The 15,318-nt window shown below is 43.6% G+C and overlaps 1 protein-coding gene across 9 annotated transcripts in view; it reads left to right on the top strand.

Annotated features, from left to right (window-relative positions):
* The window catches only part of OXR1 (oxidation resistance 1), a 467,833-nt gene extending 465,514 nt beyond the window's left edge, over positions 1–2,319 (top strand). For all 9 annotated transcript variants that reach the window (XM_084620223.1, XM_084620224.1, XM_084620222.1 and 6 more), the window contains one exon: positions 342–2,319. In XM_084620223.1, coding sequence (XP_084476349.1) covers positions 342–477 — 136 coding nt within the window. In that variant the 3' untranslated portion in view covers positions 478–2,319. The remainder of the gene's footprint in view (positions 1–341) is intronic.
* The last annotated feature ends 12,999 nt before the right edge of the window (positions 2,320–15,318 follow it).

Below are 15,318 nucleotides of genomic sequence, written 5' to 3'. Positions count from 1 at the left end.
ACTGCAGCCAGGAGCCACCAAGCCACCCGCCAGTTCCGTGACCGCTGCTCGGCCAGGCTGCCCAGGGCCCCCCAGAGTTGTGCGGCTGTCCCCGGGGACAGGGCTGCTCCAACAGTGGCTGGTGCGGCTGGCTGTAGAGCTGCTCCAGCTGTGCTTGAGCGGCCCTAGGATCAGCCACACTGGCCGTTGCAGAAGTCACAGAGGTCACAGGAATCCGTGACTTCTGCAACCTCTGTGACAAACACAGAGCCCTATTTATAATTATGGCTACTCTAACTGCATTTGTAAGGTTAACTTTTGTTCTCCTTCACTAATTTTTATATAACTTGTCTGTGTTCTAGGGGTGAATTTGCTCTTTGGCTTGACGGGGATCTCTACCATGGAAGAAGTCACTCCTGTAAAACGTTTGGGAATCACACACTTTCTAAGAGAGAAGATTTTATTATCCAAGACATTGAAATCTGGGCTTTTGAATAAGTGTGTAAGTGTCTCTACAGGCTATTGTCCCAAACCTGACATAAATCAGTGCAGCTCAAAAAGCCCTAGAAGCAATAGAATACAGCATTTATATACTATAGTTTTAAAGCTATCTTCATGATGATCCAGATACAATTTTGAAATAGTGTATTTAAAGTTGTTGTACTTTTCTTTATGTTTAAGATATTGCTGTAAGTCTAGGCCACATGGGCTGAAACTGAATGTCAGTTAAGTTAATCTTGCTGTTGTGGAGCCAGCCTCCCAAACTATCTGTCCTTTAGTCTACCCCTTTTTCTCTTCAGTTCCCCCACACATCTATCTACGATCAGTTTAGGGCTGCTTTGCTGTGTCTCAATTGAGATTATTTTTCTATTAAAACTGTATCTCTGAATTGAGCTCCCCCTTCAGGGCCTATATAAGAGGAAAGTTTTGAGTATGATGATTTGACAGCAATGTTGCAAACACTGGCCCAGACCACTCGTTGATTAATTCACATGGTGCCACTGCTAGACAAGAAGTTTAGCATTCCGTCTTGGAGCATACCATTACCCTTAGTCCTGGTTAGAAAATTCATCCAAATTCAGTTGTGCCACTTGTTTTACTAATGTCCAATTTAGAAAATACATGTCAGTTACATCATATAGTAAAAGTTCTAGTTGTGTGCTGATTGTATTAAAAGTATTTTGCACATGCTGTTAATGATCTGCAGGTTTGGGACAAATGAGGACAGCATTGAGCTATGTGGTAAAAACATAAAACAGCAAGGGAATGTGAGAATGTGATAGTTCCACTGTGTTTAATGGATAAATCAAGTAAAATGCAGTGAACAAATTTGTAGCTATAGTAGGGCATTATGCATACCAAGACTATGAAATTGATGCATTTTTCTTCAACATAAAGTGTCAGATATATACTGTTTTATAGTTATACTGTTGTAGCCTTGTAGCACATCAACTCCAAGAACATAACTTATTCCTGTCCAAAAGAAAAAAATAGTTGTGATGTTTTTGAGTGGATTTATGTTGTAAACTACAGTTAGCACCAGCTCTGATAAAATGGGGTAACGTATTATAGGTAGACAATATTGTAACTCGGTAGACTTGTGGAATATGCAAATTTACTGTCATGTGACCTCAAAAAAATGACAGGCTAGAATACAGTACCGGTAGCTCTTGTTCACTTTTGTAGGAAAACTGATAAGCCATTGTGGCAATAACAGCTCAACAAAAGTTATTTTCAAAGCTTCTATTCTATGTTATGCAAAAAATTTGCTGTTATAAGTGTGACAGTGACTGACTTTGTGCTGAAATTTCAGCTGTTCCAGATGAACATTGTATATTATCTTGTAAATTAATGTTTAAAAGTAGTTTTTGTTATTATAGAAAAGTGTTGATTAACGGGTTGCTTATAGCACTTTAAATTATTCTAGAAATGGAATAAAAGCCAAATGGGTTGGCTTAAATAGATGTAGTTGTATAGTATTTCAATATATTTAGTTCTTTGAAAAGTTTTAAAAACTTATCTGAAGAAAGATTACTGCTGTGGTAATGAAAAAGGGCAGATGCTTTATCTATAATATGCTAATGCGCAATATGAATAGAAATACAGGGCCCCATTTCCTGTCTCTTTGTATAGCTCTTTACCCTTGTTAGAGCTTAGTACAGTATGTAGATTAAATGTTTACAAAAATAAGGAACTGTAAATATATTAAAATGGCTTTTCTCCCCATTGGTCTTCCACAGCAGTATTATTGTCTTTGTGGAGTTAAGACTAACTATAAACAATCCTGTAATGGATTTCAAGTACTATAAGGTCATAGTGATATATAGCAAATAAATCTAAATACATGTAAAATTAAACTTGAGTTTGAATTTATTTATACAAATGGTCAGTTATTGCTATTTTCACAGTAACTTCCTGAATGTAGGACTTTCTCTATACCGCTTTTTAATTTTGGTATATTATGATGCTCTACAATGTAACTAAATAGTTTCTTCAAGTTTTTGGAACTGGGGGGAAGAGTAAATATTTATAAACTCGCATACCAGTATCATATAACTTTCCAGTGTATGATACTGAGAGTGCAGAGCAGGGTTTTTTATATTTCTTTTGTATTTACCTTAAGGAGTCTATGTAACACATCTCCTCAAAACACTGTCAGTTCCTGCTCTCCTGAAAGTTCAGGTGCTGCATTCTAGAACACTTTTTTTCCTTCTGCTGTATGATCTCTGATTCTTTTAATTGCAGAATTAGACTTCTGATTTTAGTATAGCTCATTTAAATTCGGAATAATTGACTTAGAGCACATGTGTTGATATAAAATTATGTATATTCTTCCAGTAATAAATAGGTCTCTCTCTCTCTCTCCTGCATGTTAGGGCTGAGTTATTCTCCTGGGAATTTGGCACCTGATTGAATTTTTTCAATTTGAGGCCAAATTCCCAAGCATTAACAACTCTATGTTCAGAAAATTTAAGCTACATCAAAGGCCTTGAAACACAAGTCAAAGTACCTTGAGTTTATGGGAGCTTTAGTGGCTAGTTAAAGTCTCCCCAGAGGCATTTAATGATGGGAAAACAACATTCTCTAACAGGATACAACACAAGGTTTGTCTAAACACAAAGTTGAACCAATTTAATTAAACTGATGCAAACCTGTATATGGACACATTTGAGTATCCACATGGTTGCACAGACTTCAGATAAACTGTTTAAAATAATGTCTTTAACTAAAGGTATTATTTTAAACAGTTTAAAATCTGTGCAGCTGTGTGTTGACCACACCAAAGAGATCTTTGTTCTGACCTTTAAATGTCTCCTTGCTTCAGTCTCACCAGGAATTTTACAGGATATAGTTCCTTTCCACCTCACTGCCAAAAACCTCATTACTCCAGTGATTACAAGAAACTGAGGCTTGACATAGATGGAAGAGAGAATCCATTTTATAGATTGGATTTTGAATGAGTCTAGTGCCAGATCAAAATCTGTATCACCTCTCAATATTATAAGCTCAGTGCATGAGCTGATGTTTGTTGAGATATACATTGCATCAAGAGTCCCAGGTCTTATCAGCTACATCAGCATCTAATTTTAAATGCTGCTTTGTCACTGAATGTTAATATGGTCTTCCCTCAACTTACAAATCTCCATGAAGGTCCTGTTTATTCACATGTAGTCTCTATTTATGCTCATCTGTTGATCCCCAGGGAAGCAGATCTGCAAATGAAAAGCCTTTGGAACCAGAGAAGGAACTCAGTCTGTTGGGAACATGGCTCTCAAAACTGAAAGAGCAACGGGGTGGGTGCGGGGGAAGGGCAGGAGAGGCATGAAATTACATGCATCAGGAAGAAAGTTGTATAATTTAAAATACATCTCCAGCCAATAAAACATTTCACAGAAGATAGATGTGTAAGTATGTTTTGATGCTGCTGTTCTGTCACTCTTCAGGCTTGGGGTTAAAAGATTTTAATGTTAAGTATCTGGGCAATAACTCTTGTAGGCATCTATAAAGTTGAAGAAAACATAAAATGGAGAGGGAAGGAATTTTTGAAAGAAAGTATGGGTATTAGTGGCAAGAAAATGAACTATTCAGCTATTTTATAGAAAAACTTAGATAACCTATTGATTACTCAAATGGTTAGTGCCCCATTATTTAAAATGAGTTTCATAGGGGAGTAACAGTAAAAATACATTGGAACAACTAGAGATTGTGGGGTGGTTTGCAGGCGGATTTTTGTTTGGTTTTTAATATTCAGAAAGAATCATTTCCTGTATTTCAGGTAGTCTTTGTGGGTTAAAGTCACTGCAATACAGAGGATCCACATAAAGCATCTCCATCCCAGTTTGTCTCAAGGACATTTGGTAAATAAATATTTCTCACAAAGGGAAAAAAGAAAACAACTTAAGGACTTGTAGGATCCTGAGGACTTTTTATGGTGTCCTTCATGCTGGGGTAAATAGGGCAAGTAACCATGAGAAAGCATTTACTGTATTCAGTAATATGAGAATATTAAAGTAGCTTTATTGACACAATCCTTAAGGTCTCTGAATTCTAAAACTGTGAAGAAATGTTAAAGTAGATTATTTCTGAGTGCTGCATGAAGATGTTACATGTTCAGCGGATTTGGGTGGTTGCCACTGTGGGAGTTTATGAATGGTATTTGCAATCAGTTATGGCTTTTATCCGAGATAACAGGTAAACATCTAAATTGGATATTATGGGGGGCAAAGGGGGAATTAGAAGGCTGTGTTGAATTGAAATGGTGAGAACAAAAGAGCAAAGTAAAGGTAATAGTAATCACTGTTGCTGCTGACTTTGGCTCAAAGCCATGATGGTCCAATTCCCAACAGTGTCACTAGGCTGTTTGCCTTTTGGGGAGAGCGTCCCTCAGCTCCATTTCCCCTTCGGAGGCATTTCCAGTGGCTGGTGCCTTGCATGCTTTAGGGAGCGAGCCATGACCAGAGAAGCCAGGGCTGTCTCTCCTCTCCATCCCTCTTATCGAGTGACTCATGGCAGGGGGGCTGGCATCTCCGGGGGTAGGACACTGTTTCCCATACAGCCCAGCTGGCTGGGTTTGCACCAGAAGCCACGGCTCTGACAGCAGAACTCAGTCACTTCCCTTCCCTGCGAGTCATGGATGGAGACCACCAGACATAGCACAAACATTGTCATTAATAGAGATTATGGCACGGGGCCTTCAGGCCTAGCTTCCTCCCTGTGCTACCACCTCTATAACAGGCACCTCCACGTACACTCCCCTCTGAGATCACAGGAGAAATGCAGACCCATCTAGCCCACATGGTTTCCATGCAATTGAGAGAGGAAGAGCTTCTGTGGAGCCCATCCTGGACTGAAAATAAATGTAGCTGTTTTCCCTGGTGCTTTAGGAATCCGTTTCTCTTGGGGAGTGTCTTTGTGGGTGCACCACTTTAGGTGTCTTGGCGCCCTGTGCTTCTAATCAGAGATTTGTAGTAGCAGTGCCCCCCAGCTATCTCGTGCAGCTCTAAGCGGTTACCCCACATGCGCAGGCAACAGTTCCTTCTCTACCGCCTTTGGCTTCAGTCGGAACGACAGCAGCGCCCTCACAGCTTTAGATATTTCTATTATTTCAGTTATTTCCCAGCTAATACCTTCTCTTCCTTTAACTATTTAAAAAAATTCTTTCCTTTTCCCTGCCTCAGGCGGGTAACTCCCAATGACAGAAGAGGCATAACGGGATTATTCCCATTCCAGCCTCTCAGAGGTGCCTGGCTCTCCAGGCTTCAAACACTGTCTCACTTGCAGACTGTCTATATTGGTCTCTTGAGGGCCATCTGCAGTGTGTCCATTGCCTGCGGAAAACACATATCTCAAAAGTGTCCCCGCTGCAAAAAACTGACAGCTAAGACAGGGAAGGCTAGAGATCTCCAGTTGAAACTCCTGATGATGGAGAAATCCCTCAGACCAGCCTCCAACCCAGAGTCCAGGACATCTCCGGGTCAACAGCCACCTCAGACATGGGATCCTCCTTAAAAACAGCTACTAAGGACTCTGTTCCTAAAAAAGCCACAACAGGGAGGCTTCAACTCTGAAGCCCCTCCCCTCCACTGAGGGGCACTGCTCTACAGTCACCTAAAGTGGAGCACCCCCAGGAACATTCCTTGAAGGTTACTCACCTTGTGCAGTAACAGAGGTTCTTCGAGGTGGTTGTCCCTGTGGGTGCTCCACTACGCTCACTCTCCTCTACTTCAGAGTTTCATGTTGATCCTCTGAGGTAGAGAAGGAACTGGGGAACGGTTGGCTGCGCATGTGGGTAACCACTCGGAGCAGTGCGAGATGGCTACCACGCATGCGTGGCCGACTAGGGGCACTGCTCCTACAAATCTCCGATTATAAGCTCAGGGCACCAAGACACCGAAAGTGGAGCACCCACAGGGACAACCATCTCAAAGAACCTCAGTTACTGCACAAGATGAGTAACCTCCTCATCTACCTGTGGAAGATTCTTACCTGAAAGAGCAGCCTGCTGACTATACAGGTCCTTCACAGACAGCCAAGTCCAGGCAGGCATTGTCTCAGCCTATTTTCAGCATGAAAAGTAAAGGCAACAGAAATAAAGTATGAAACATCTGAGATGCTAAATACCCCCTTATGCATTTATAAGCACTGCTAACATGAGTAGGCAGGATTGCAAGTGTGCTTCCTGTCCATCTAAAAAATTCTGTGGGCTAAGAACTTCTCCCTAGAAAAGGAGGTGGGGGGCAGATTTGTTTCAAGTAGGCATAGGAGGCTTTGGTTCTTCAGATGAGATGCTCAGACAAATCAGTTCCCAGCTATCCACCTGGGAAAGCTGGATGAGGGCTCTGCTATATATGTCTTCCCACTTCTTCAACTGCTTCTCACAACAGTATTTTGGATGTGTCTATCTCACAGAGGTGGTCTGCTATTGCAGGACCAATCCTCTATCTGAGACCAGGCAGCTTTAAAATGAATACTTGGATGAAGTGATCAGTGTTACCATGGACCTCAGAAGACAAGTCAACAAATAGAACTTATTTTGCTGTCTGGTGCAAATTCCATAGTTTAAGTACCTTATTAAACCAGTGGAACATAGCCTTGTGTTCCCCCAGGAGGGCTTTATTTTAGATATATGAGTGTCCAAGTAAAAAAAGGTCAAGTATCTGCGGTATAATGTGCTCTGCAGGTTAAAGAAAAGATGCTTTGCACAAATCCCAACATTAAATGCTTTTTTATAACATTAATCTTGTCCCAACCCTACAAGGTCATAGAGTACAACCTCTGAACCTGTACTGGAGGTGTCGTCATACTTCCTGTCCATTAGAGTAGGCCTCCTGATGGCTATTCTCTCCAGTCAAATGAAGTGGAAGTTTTTTTAAGTTGAGATTTTTTAAGTTAAGATTTTTTAACAAGAATCAGTATTGTAATTATCATTCAGACAGGTAGTCCTTACTACTGTAATAGCATTTATTCCCCAAATACATTTGTAACGGGGTCCCAGTGGGGGCCAGCTGTGGTCACTCAATTAGGGTGAACTGCAAAGAATGGGGCAGACAACCCCCAAAAAGCTGGTGGATATTCCAATACGTAGATTTACCAAGCCAGCACAAAACAGCTTCTTTGTTACCTTACTCATTACACAGAAGTCCAGACGACACAATTCCCTTAAAGGCCTCCATCCAGGTACCTAAGCCAAATATGATGATTTCTGAACATCCTTTTTCATCATATAAAATAAAAGGTTTTACCAATTCCAAAGGATCGGACACATTACCTCCCAGGTTAATGAATATTTCACATCTTACCCAAATACATGCTACAGCCAATTCTTATTAACTAAACTAAAATTTATTAAAACACAAAAGAGAGAGTATGGTTTAAAGATTAATATACATACTGTCATAAATATAAAGGGAAGGGTAAACCCCTTTGAAATCCCTCCTGGCCAGGGGAAAGCTCCTCTCACCTGTAAAGGGTTAAGAAGCTAAAGGTAACCTCGCTGGCACCTGACCAAAATGACCAATGAGGAGACAAGATACTTTCAAAAGCTGGGAGGAGGGAGAGAAACAAAGGGTTTGTGGGTCTGTCTGTAGTCGTCTTGGCCGGGGACAGAACAGGAATGGAGTCTTAGAACTTTTAGTAAGTAATCTAGCTAGGTATGTGTTAGATTATGATTTCTTTAAATGGCTGAGAAAAGAATTGTGCTGAATAGAATAACTATTTCTGTCTGTGTATCTTTTTTGTAACTTAAGGTTTTGCCTAGAGGGGTTCTCTATGTTTTTGAATCTAATTACCCTGTAAGATATCTACCATCCTGATTTTACAGGGGGGATTTCTTTATTTCTATTTACTTCTATTTTTTATTAAAAGCCTTCTTGTAAAACACTGAATGCTTTTTCATTGTTCTCAGATCCAAGGGTTTGGGTTTGTGGTCACCTATGCAAATTGGTGAGGCTTTTTATCCAACATTTCCCAGGAAAGGGGGGGTGCAAGTGTTGGGAGGATTGTTCATTGTTCTTAAGATCCAAGGGTCTGGGTCTGTAGTCACCTAGGCAAATTGGTGAGGCTTTTTACCAAACCTTGTCCAGGAAGTGGGGTGCAAGGTTTTGGGAAGTATTTTGGGGGGAAGGACGCGTCCAAACAGCTCTTCCCCAGTAACCAGTATTAGTTTGGTGGTGGTAGCGGCCTGTCCAAGGGGTAATATTTTGTACCTTGGGGAAGTTTTGACCTAAGCTGGTAAAGATAAGCTTAGGAGGTTTTTCATGCAGGTCCCCACATCTGTACCCTAGAGTTCAGAGTGGGGGAGGAACCTTGACATGGTGGCACAGTGGTGGGATTAACCTGAAATCATTTTGAGATCCAGTTGAGATTTTTTGAACTAGAAATACAGATTTTAAAAAGGAATTTTTAGGAAGTCCAGAAAGCAGCTTTGAAACTGAAAGCAGCTTGTTTTCTCTCTGCTTTGTGGCCAAGCAGAGACAAAAGGGGATTATCTTGTGAATTGCAGGTTTTTTTTGCCTGGAGGCAGGGTACTTAACTCCTGCAGGGAAATTCACAGTCTTCCAACCCAGAGGTTTTTTTTTCTTTTCTTCCTAAAAGTAAATAGGGGGGGTGTGCTCTACCCATTTGCCTGGAGACAAAAGTGGCAGGGTTTTTTTTAGGATTTTGATTTTTTTTGTTTTGTTTTACAAGGAGCACAGGTTTGAAAAGAATTTTTTTTTTCTTTGGGCTGGGTAAGCAAGTAGTTGGAGGTTTTTTGCTTTAATTTGGGCCCAGAGCAGAGACAAGGGGATTGTCTTTTTCTGTAGGCTGACAATCACTATCAGAGAATAGGTATTCTATTCCAGCACAGCAAAATTTTACAGCCAAGTTTTGTTTGTTTATTTCTAAACCTCGGGTGTAAAGTTAGTTAAAAACAGAGAGGTTAGAATGGCCAAATCCTCAGCTCGACTACAGCTGGAATTAGCCAAATTTCAGGCTGAGGAAAAACAAAGGGAACATGAAAGACAGATAGAACTCATGCAGCTGAAGAAGGAACAAGAAAGGGAGGCAGAACAACGCCAAGAGGCTGCCCACAAGAGGGAAATGGAGGCAAGGAAGCATGTGGAGGAGGAGAGGGAAAAAGAGAGGAAGCATGTGGAGGAGGAGAAGGAAAAAGAGAGGAAGCATGTGGAGGAGATGGAGAGGATAAAGGCCCAGCAGAATATACCAACAAACCCTAGCCATCCTTCTCCAGGTACCACTTCCCATCCCAGAAAGTTCCCCACCTACAAGGCAGGTGATGATACTGAGGCCTTCTTAGAAAACTTCGAAAGGGCCTGCCTTGGGTACAACATCTCTACTGACCAATACATGGTAGAGCTGAGGCCGCAGCTCAGTGGACCCTTAGCTGAGGTGGCAGCTGAAATGCCTAAAGAACACATGAACAAGTATGAACTGTTTAAATCCAAGGCGAGAGTCAGAATGGGGATAACACCCGAGCAGTCTCGTCGGAGGTTCAGAGCCCTAAGGTGGAAACCAGACATGTCATTTACCCGACATGCCTACCACATTGTAAAACATTGGGATGCCTGGATATCAGGAGCAAGTGTTGAATCTCCAGTAAATTTGCCCTTCCTAATGCAAATGGAACAATTCTTAGAGGGTGTTCCTGAGGAAATAGAAAGATACATCCTAGATGGGAAACCCAAAACTGTAATTGAGGCAGGAGAGATTGGAGCCAGATGGGTGGAGGTGGCAGAGAAGAAGAAAACTGGTCGCAGTTGGAGCGGAGACCAGAAGGGACCACCCCAGACCACACCCTATTACCGGGGGCCGCCCAAAGCCCCACCTACCTCCCAAAGAACCCTCCAGACCCCTTATCGTCCCACCACCCCGTTCTCCAGCAACCCTCCTCGCCCCAGTGACCCGTCAGCTGGACGATGTTTTAAGTGTAACGAGCTGGGGCATGTAAAGGCCAACTGCCCCAAGAACCCCAACAGATTACAGTTCATTGCACCGGAATCACACCAGAGGTCCACAGGCCCAGATACCTCCCAGATACCCTTGGAGCGGAGGGAAACTGTGAGTGTGGGTGGGAAGAAGGTCACCGCGTGGAGGGACACCGGAGCACAAGTGTCAGCTATCCATGCTTCCTTAGTGGACCCCAATTTAATCAACCCAGAGATCCAAGTGACGATTCAACCCTTCAAGTCCAACTCTTTCAATTTGCCTACAGCCAAGTTGCCTGTCCAGTACAAGGGCTGGTCAGGAATGTGGACTTTTGCAGTCTATGATGATTATCCCATCCCCATGCTGTTGGGGGAAGACTTGGCCAATCACGTGAAGCAGGCCAAGAGGGTGGGAATGGTCACCTGCAACCAGGCTAAACAAGCCGTGAGGCCTAGCTCTGTTCCGGAAACTTCTATCAGGACCCAGTCAGAGGTGATGGACCTGGACCCCAGGCCAATGTCTGCAACAGCAGTAGTGGATCCAGTCCCAGAGACCCAGACGGAACCAGTCCCAGAACCGGAACCAGCCGAACAACCAACACCAGACCCCGTGTCAGCACTGAATCCAGTACTTGCAACCTCAACACCAGAGGGCCCCACCGAACCTGAACTGGCAGCAGCCGATAACCCTACACAAGAGGCTCAGCCGGAGCCTGAATCCCAACATAGTGCACCAGCGGAGAGCGGTTCACAGTCAACAGAAACAGCTCCATCCCCTATATCGCTTCCAGAGGGACCAAGCCTAGGTCCACAATCCCATGAGGAACTGATGTCTCCAGCATCAAGGGAACAGTTCCAGACCGAACAGGAAGCAGATGAAAGCCTCCAGAGAGCTTGGACGGCGGCACGGAGCAACCCACCGCCTCTCAGCTCTTCTAATCGATCCAGGTTTGTTGTAGAAAGAGGACTTTTATACAAGGAAACTCTTTCTGGGGGACACCAGGAAGACTGGCATCCTCAGAGACAGTTGGTAGTTCCAACTAAATACCGGGCCAAGCTCTTGAGCTTAGCCCATGATCACCCTAGTGGCCATGCTGGGGTGAACAGGACCAAAGACCGTTTGGGGGGGTCATTCCACTGGGAGGGAATGGGCAAGGATGTTTCTACCTATGTCCAGTCTTGTGAGGTGTGCCAAAGAGTGGGAAAACCCCAAGACCAGGTCAAAGCGCCTCTCCAGCCACTCCCCATCATTAAAGTTCCATTTCAGCGAGTAGCTGTGGATATTCTGGGTCCTTTTCCGAAAAAGACACCCAGAGGAAAGCAGTACATACTGACTTTCATGGATTTTGCCACCCGATGGCCGGAAGCAGTAGCTCTAAGCAACACCAGGGCTAAAAGTGTGTGCCAGGCACTAGCAGACATTTTTGCCAGGGTAGGTTGGCCCTCCGACATCCTCACAGATGCAGGGACTAATTTCCTGGCAGGAACTATGAAAAACCTTTGGGAAGCTCATGGGGTAAATCACTTGGTTGCCACTCCTTACCATCATCAAACAAATGGCATGGTGGAGAAGTTTAATGGAACTTTGGGGGCCATGATACGTAAATTCGTAAATGAGCACTCCAATGATTGGGACCTAGTATTGCAGCAGTTGCTCTTTGCCTACAGAGCTGTACCACATCCCAGTTTAGGGTTTTCCCCATTTGAACTTGTATATGGCCGTGAGGTTAAGGGGCCATTGCAGTTGGTGAAGCAGCAATGGGAGGGATTTACACCTTCTCCAGGAACTAACATTCTGGACTTTGTAACCAACCTACAAAACACCCTCCGAACCTCTTTAGCCCTTGCTAGAGAAAACTTACAGGATGCTCAAAAAGAGCAAAAAGCCTGGTATGATAAACATGCCAGAGAGCGTTCCTTCAAAGTAGGAGACCAGGTCATGGTCTTAAAGGCACTCCAGGCCCATAAAATGGAAGCATCATGGGAAGGGCCATTCACGGTCCAGGAGCGCCTGGGAGCTGTTAATTATCTCATAGCATTCCCCACCTCCAACCGAAAGCCTAAGGTGTACCATATTAATTCTCTAAAGCCCTTTTATTCCAGAGAATTAAAGGTTTGTCAGTTTACAGCCCAGGGAGGAGACGACGCTGAGTGGCCTGAAGGTGTTTACTACGAAGGGAAATGTGCTGGTGGTGTGGAAGAGGTGAACCTCTCCATGACCCTTGGGCGTATGCAGCGACAGCAGATCCAGGAGCTGTGCACTAGCTACGCGCCAACGTTCTCAGCCACCCCAGGACTGACTGAACGGGCATACCACTCCATTGACACAGGTAATGCTCACCCAATTAGGGTCCAACCTTACCGGGTGTCTCCTCAAGCTAAAACTGCTATAGAACGGGAGATCCAGGATATGTTACAGATGGGTGTAATCCGCCCCTCTGAAAGTGCATGGGCATCTCCAGTGGTTCTAGTTCCCAAACCAGATGGGGAAATACGTTTTTGCGTGGACTACCGTAAGCTAAATGCTGTAACTCACCCAGACAACTATCCCATGCCACGCACAGATGAACTATTAGAGAAACTGGGAAGGGCCCAGTTCATCTCTACCTTGGACTTAACCAAGGGGTACTGGCAGGTACCGCTAGATGAATCTGCCAAGGAAAGGTCAGCCTTCATCACACATCTCGGGCTGTATGAATTTAATGTACTCCCTTTCGGGCTGCGAAATGCACCCGCCACTTTCCAAAGACTTGTAGATGGTCTCCTAGCGGGATTAGGAGAATATGCAGTCGCCTACCTTGACGATGTGGCCATATTTTCGGATTCCTGGGCAGACCACCTGGAACATCTACAAAAAGTCCTTGAGCGCATAAGGGAGGCAGGACTAACTGTTAAGGCTAAGAAGTGTCAAATAGGCCTAAACAGAGTGACTTACCTTGGACACCAGGTGGGTCAAGGAACTATCAGCCCCCTACAGGCCAAAGTGGATGCTATCCAAAAGTGGCCTGTCCCAAAGTCAAAGAAACAGGTTCAATCCTTCTTAGGCTTGGCCGGTTATTACAGACGATTTGTACCGCACTACAGCCAAATCGCTGCCCCACTGACAGACCTAACCAAAAAGAAACAGCCAAATGCTGTTCAGTGGACCGGAAAGTGTCAGAAGGCCTTTAACAAGCTTAAAGCGACACTCATGTCTGACCCTATACTAAGGGCCCCAGACTTTGACAAACCGTTCCTAGTAACCACAGATGCATCCGAGCGTGGTGTGGGAGCAGTTTTAATGCAGAAAGGACCTGATCAAGAATTCCACCCTGTAGTGTTTCTCAGCAAAAAACTGTCTGAGAGGGAAAGCAACTGGTCAGTCACTGAAAAAGAATGTTATGCCATTGTCTACGCTCTGGAAAAGCTACGCCCATATGTTTGGGGACGGCGTTTCCACCTGCAAACCGACCATGCTGCACTAAAGTGGCTTCACACCGTCAAAGAAACTAACAGAAAACTTCTTCGGTGGAGTTTAGCTCTCCAAGATTTTGATTTCGACATCCAACACATCTCAGGAGCTTCTAACAAAGTGGCTGATGCACTCTCCCGTGAAAGTTTCCCAGAATCAACTGGTTAAAATCGTCCTTGAGATGTGGAAAATATTGTTAGTCTTTATGTACTTGGTAGTATATTTAGAGATGCATGTGTCTTATTAACTCTGTTTTCCTAGAGCTCCAGGAAGAAATCCCAGCCAGTGTTTCACCCTAGCTGAGATTTGGGGGGCGTGTCATAAATATAAAGGGAAGGGTAAACCCCTTTGAAATCCCTCCTGGCCAGGGGAAAGCTCCTCTCACCTGTAAAGGGTTAAGAAGCTAAAGGTAACCTCGCTGGCACCTGACCAAAATGACCAATGAGGAGACAAGATACTTTCAAAAGCTGGGAGGAGGGAGAGAAACAAAGGGTTTGTGGGTCTGTCTGTAGTCGTCTTGGCCGGGGACAGAACAGGAATGGAGTCTTAGAACTTTTAGTAAGTAATCTAGCTAGGTATGTGTTAGATTATGATTTCTTTAAATGGCTGAGAAAAGAATTGTGCTGAATAGAATAACTATTTCTGTCTGTGTATCTTTTTTGTAACTTAAGGTTTTGCCTAGAGGGGTTCTCTATGTTTTTGAATCTAATTACCCTGTAAGATATCTACCATCCTGATTTTACAGGGGGGATTTCTTTATTTCTATTTACTTCTATTTTTTATTAAAAGTCTTCTTGTAAAACACTGAATGCTTTTTCATTGTTCTCAGATCCAAGGGTTTGGGTTTGTGGTCACCTATGCAAATTGGTGAGGCTTTTTATCCAACATTTCCCAGGAAAGGGGGGGTGCAAGTGTTGGGAGGATTGTTCATTGTTCTTAAGATCCAAGGGTCTGGGTCTGTAGTCACCTAGGCAAATTGGTGAGGCTTTTTACCAAACCTTGTCCAGGAAGTGGGGTGCAAGGTTTTGGGAAGTATTTTGGGGGGAAGGACGCGTCCAAACAGCTCTTCCCCAGTAACCAGTATTAGTTTGGTGGTGGTAGCGGCCTGTCCAAGGGGTAATATTTTGTACCTTGGGGAAGTTTTGACCTAAGCTGGTAAAGATAAGCTTAGGAGGTTTTTCATGCAGGTCCCCACATCTGTACCCTAGAGTTCAGAGTGGGGGAGGAACCTTGACACATACAGATGAGTTCAATTTACTGAGGTTCAGATTCATAGCAGAGATGGTGAGCTTTATAGTTGCAAAGAGTTCTTTCAGAAATAGTTCAAAGGTTAATGTTCAGTGTTCAAATCTCATATTTAGGGTGTACCAGCATAACTGGAACCTCAGTCTTGCGCCTCAAACTTCCACCGATGAAGCTTAAGATCTGAGATGACGGAATCAGGACCCAAGGTTCTTTTATACA

Source organism: Lepidochelys olivacea (assembly GCF_965140295.1).
Source record: "Lepidochelys olivacea isolate rLepOli2 genome assembly, chromosome: 2".
Taxonomy (NCBI): Eukaryota; Metazoa; Chordata; order Testudines; family Cheloniidae; genus Lepidochelys; species Lepidochelys olivacea.
Note: the sequence above shows the minus strand (reverse complement) of the source record. Positions and strands in the feature narration are given on the sequence as shown.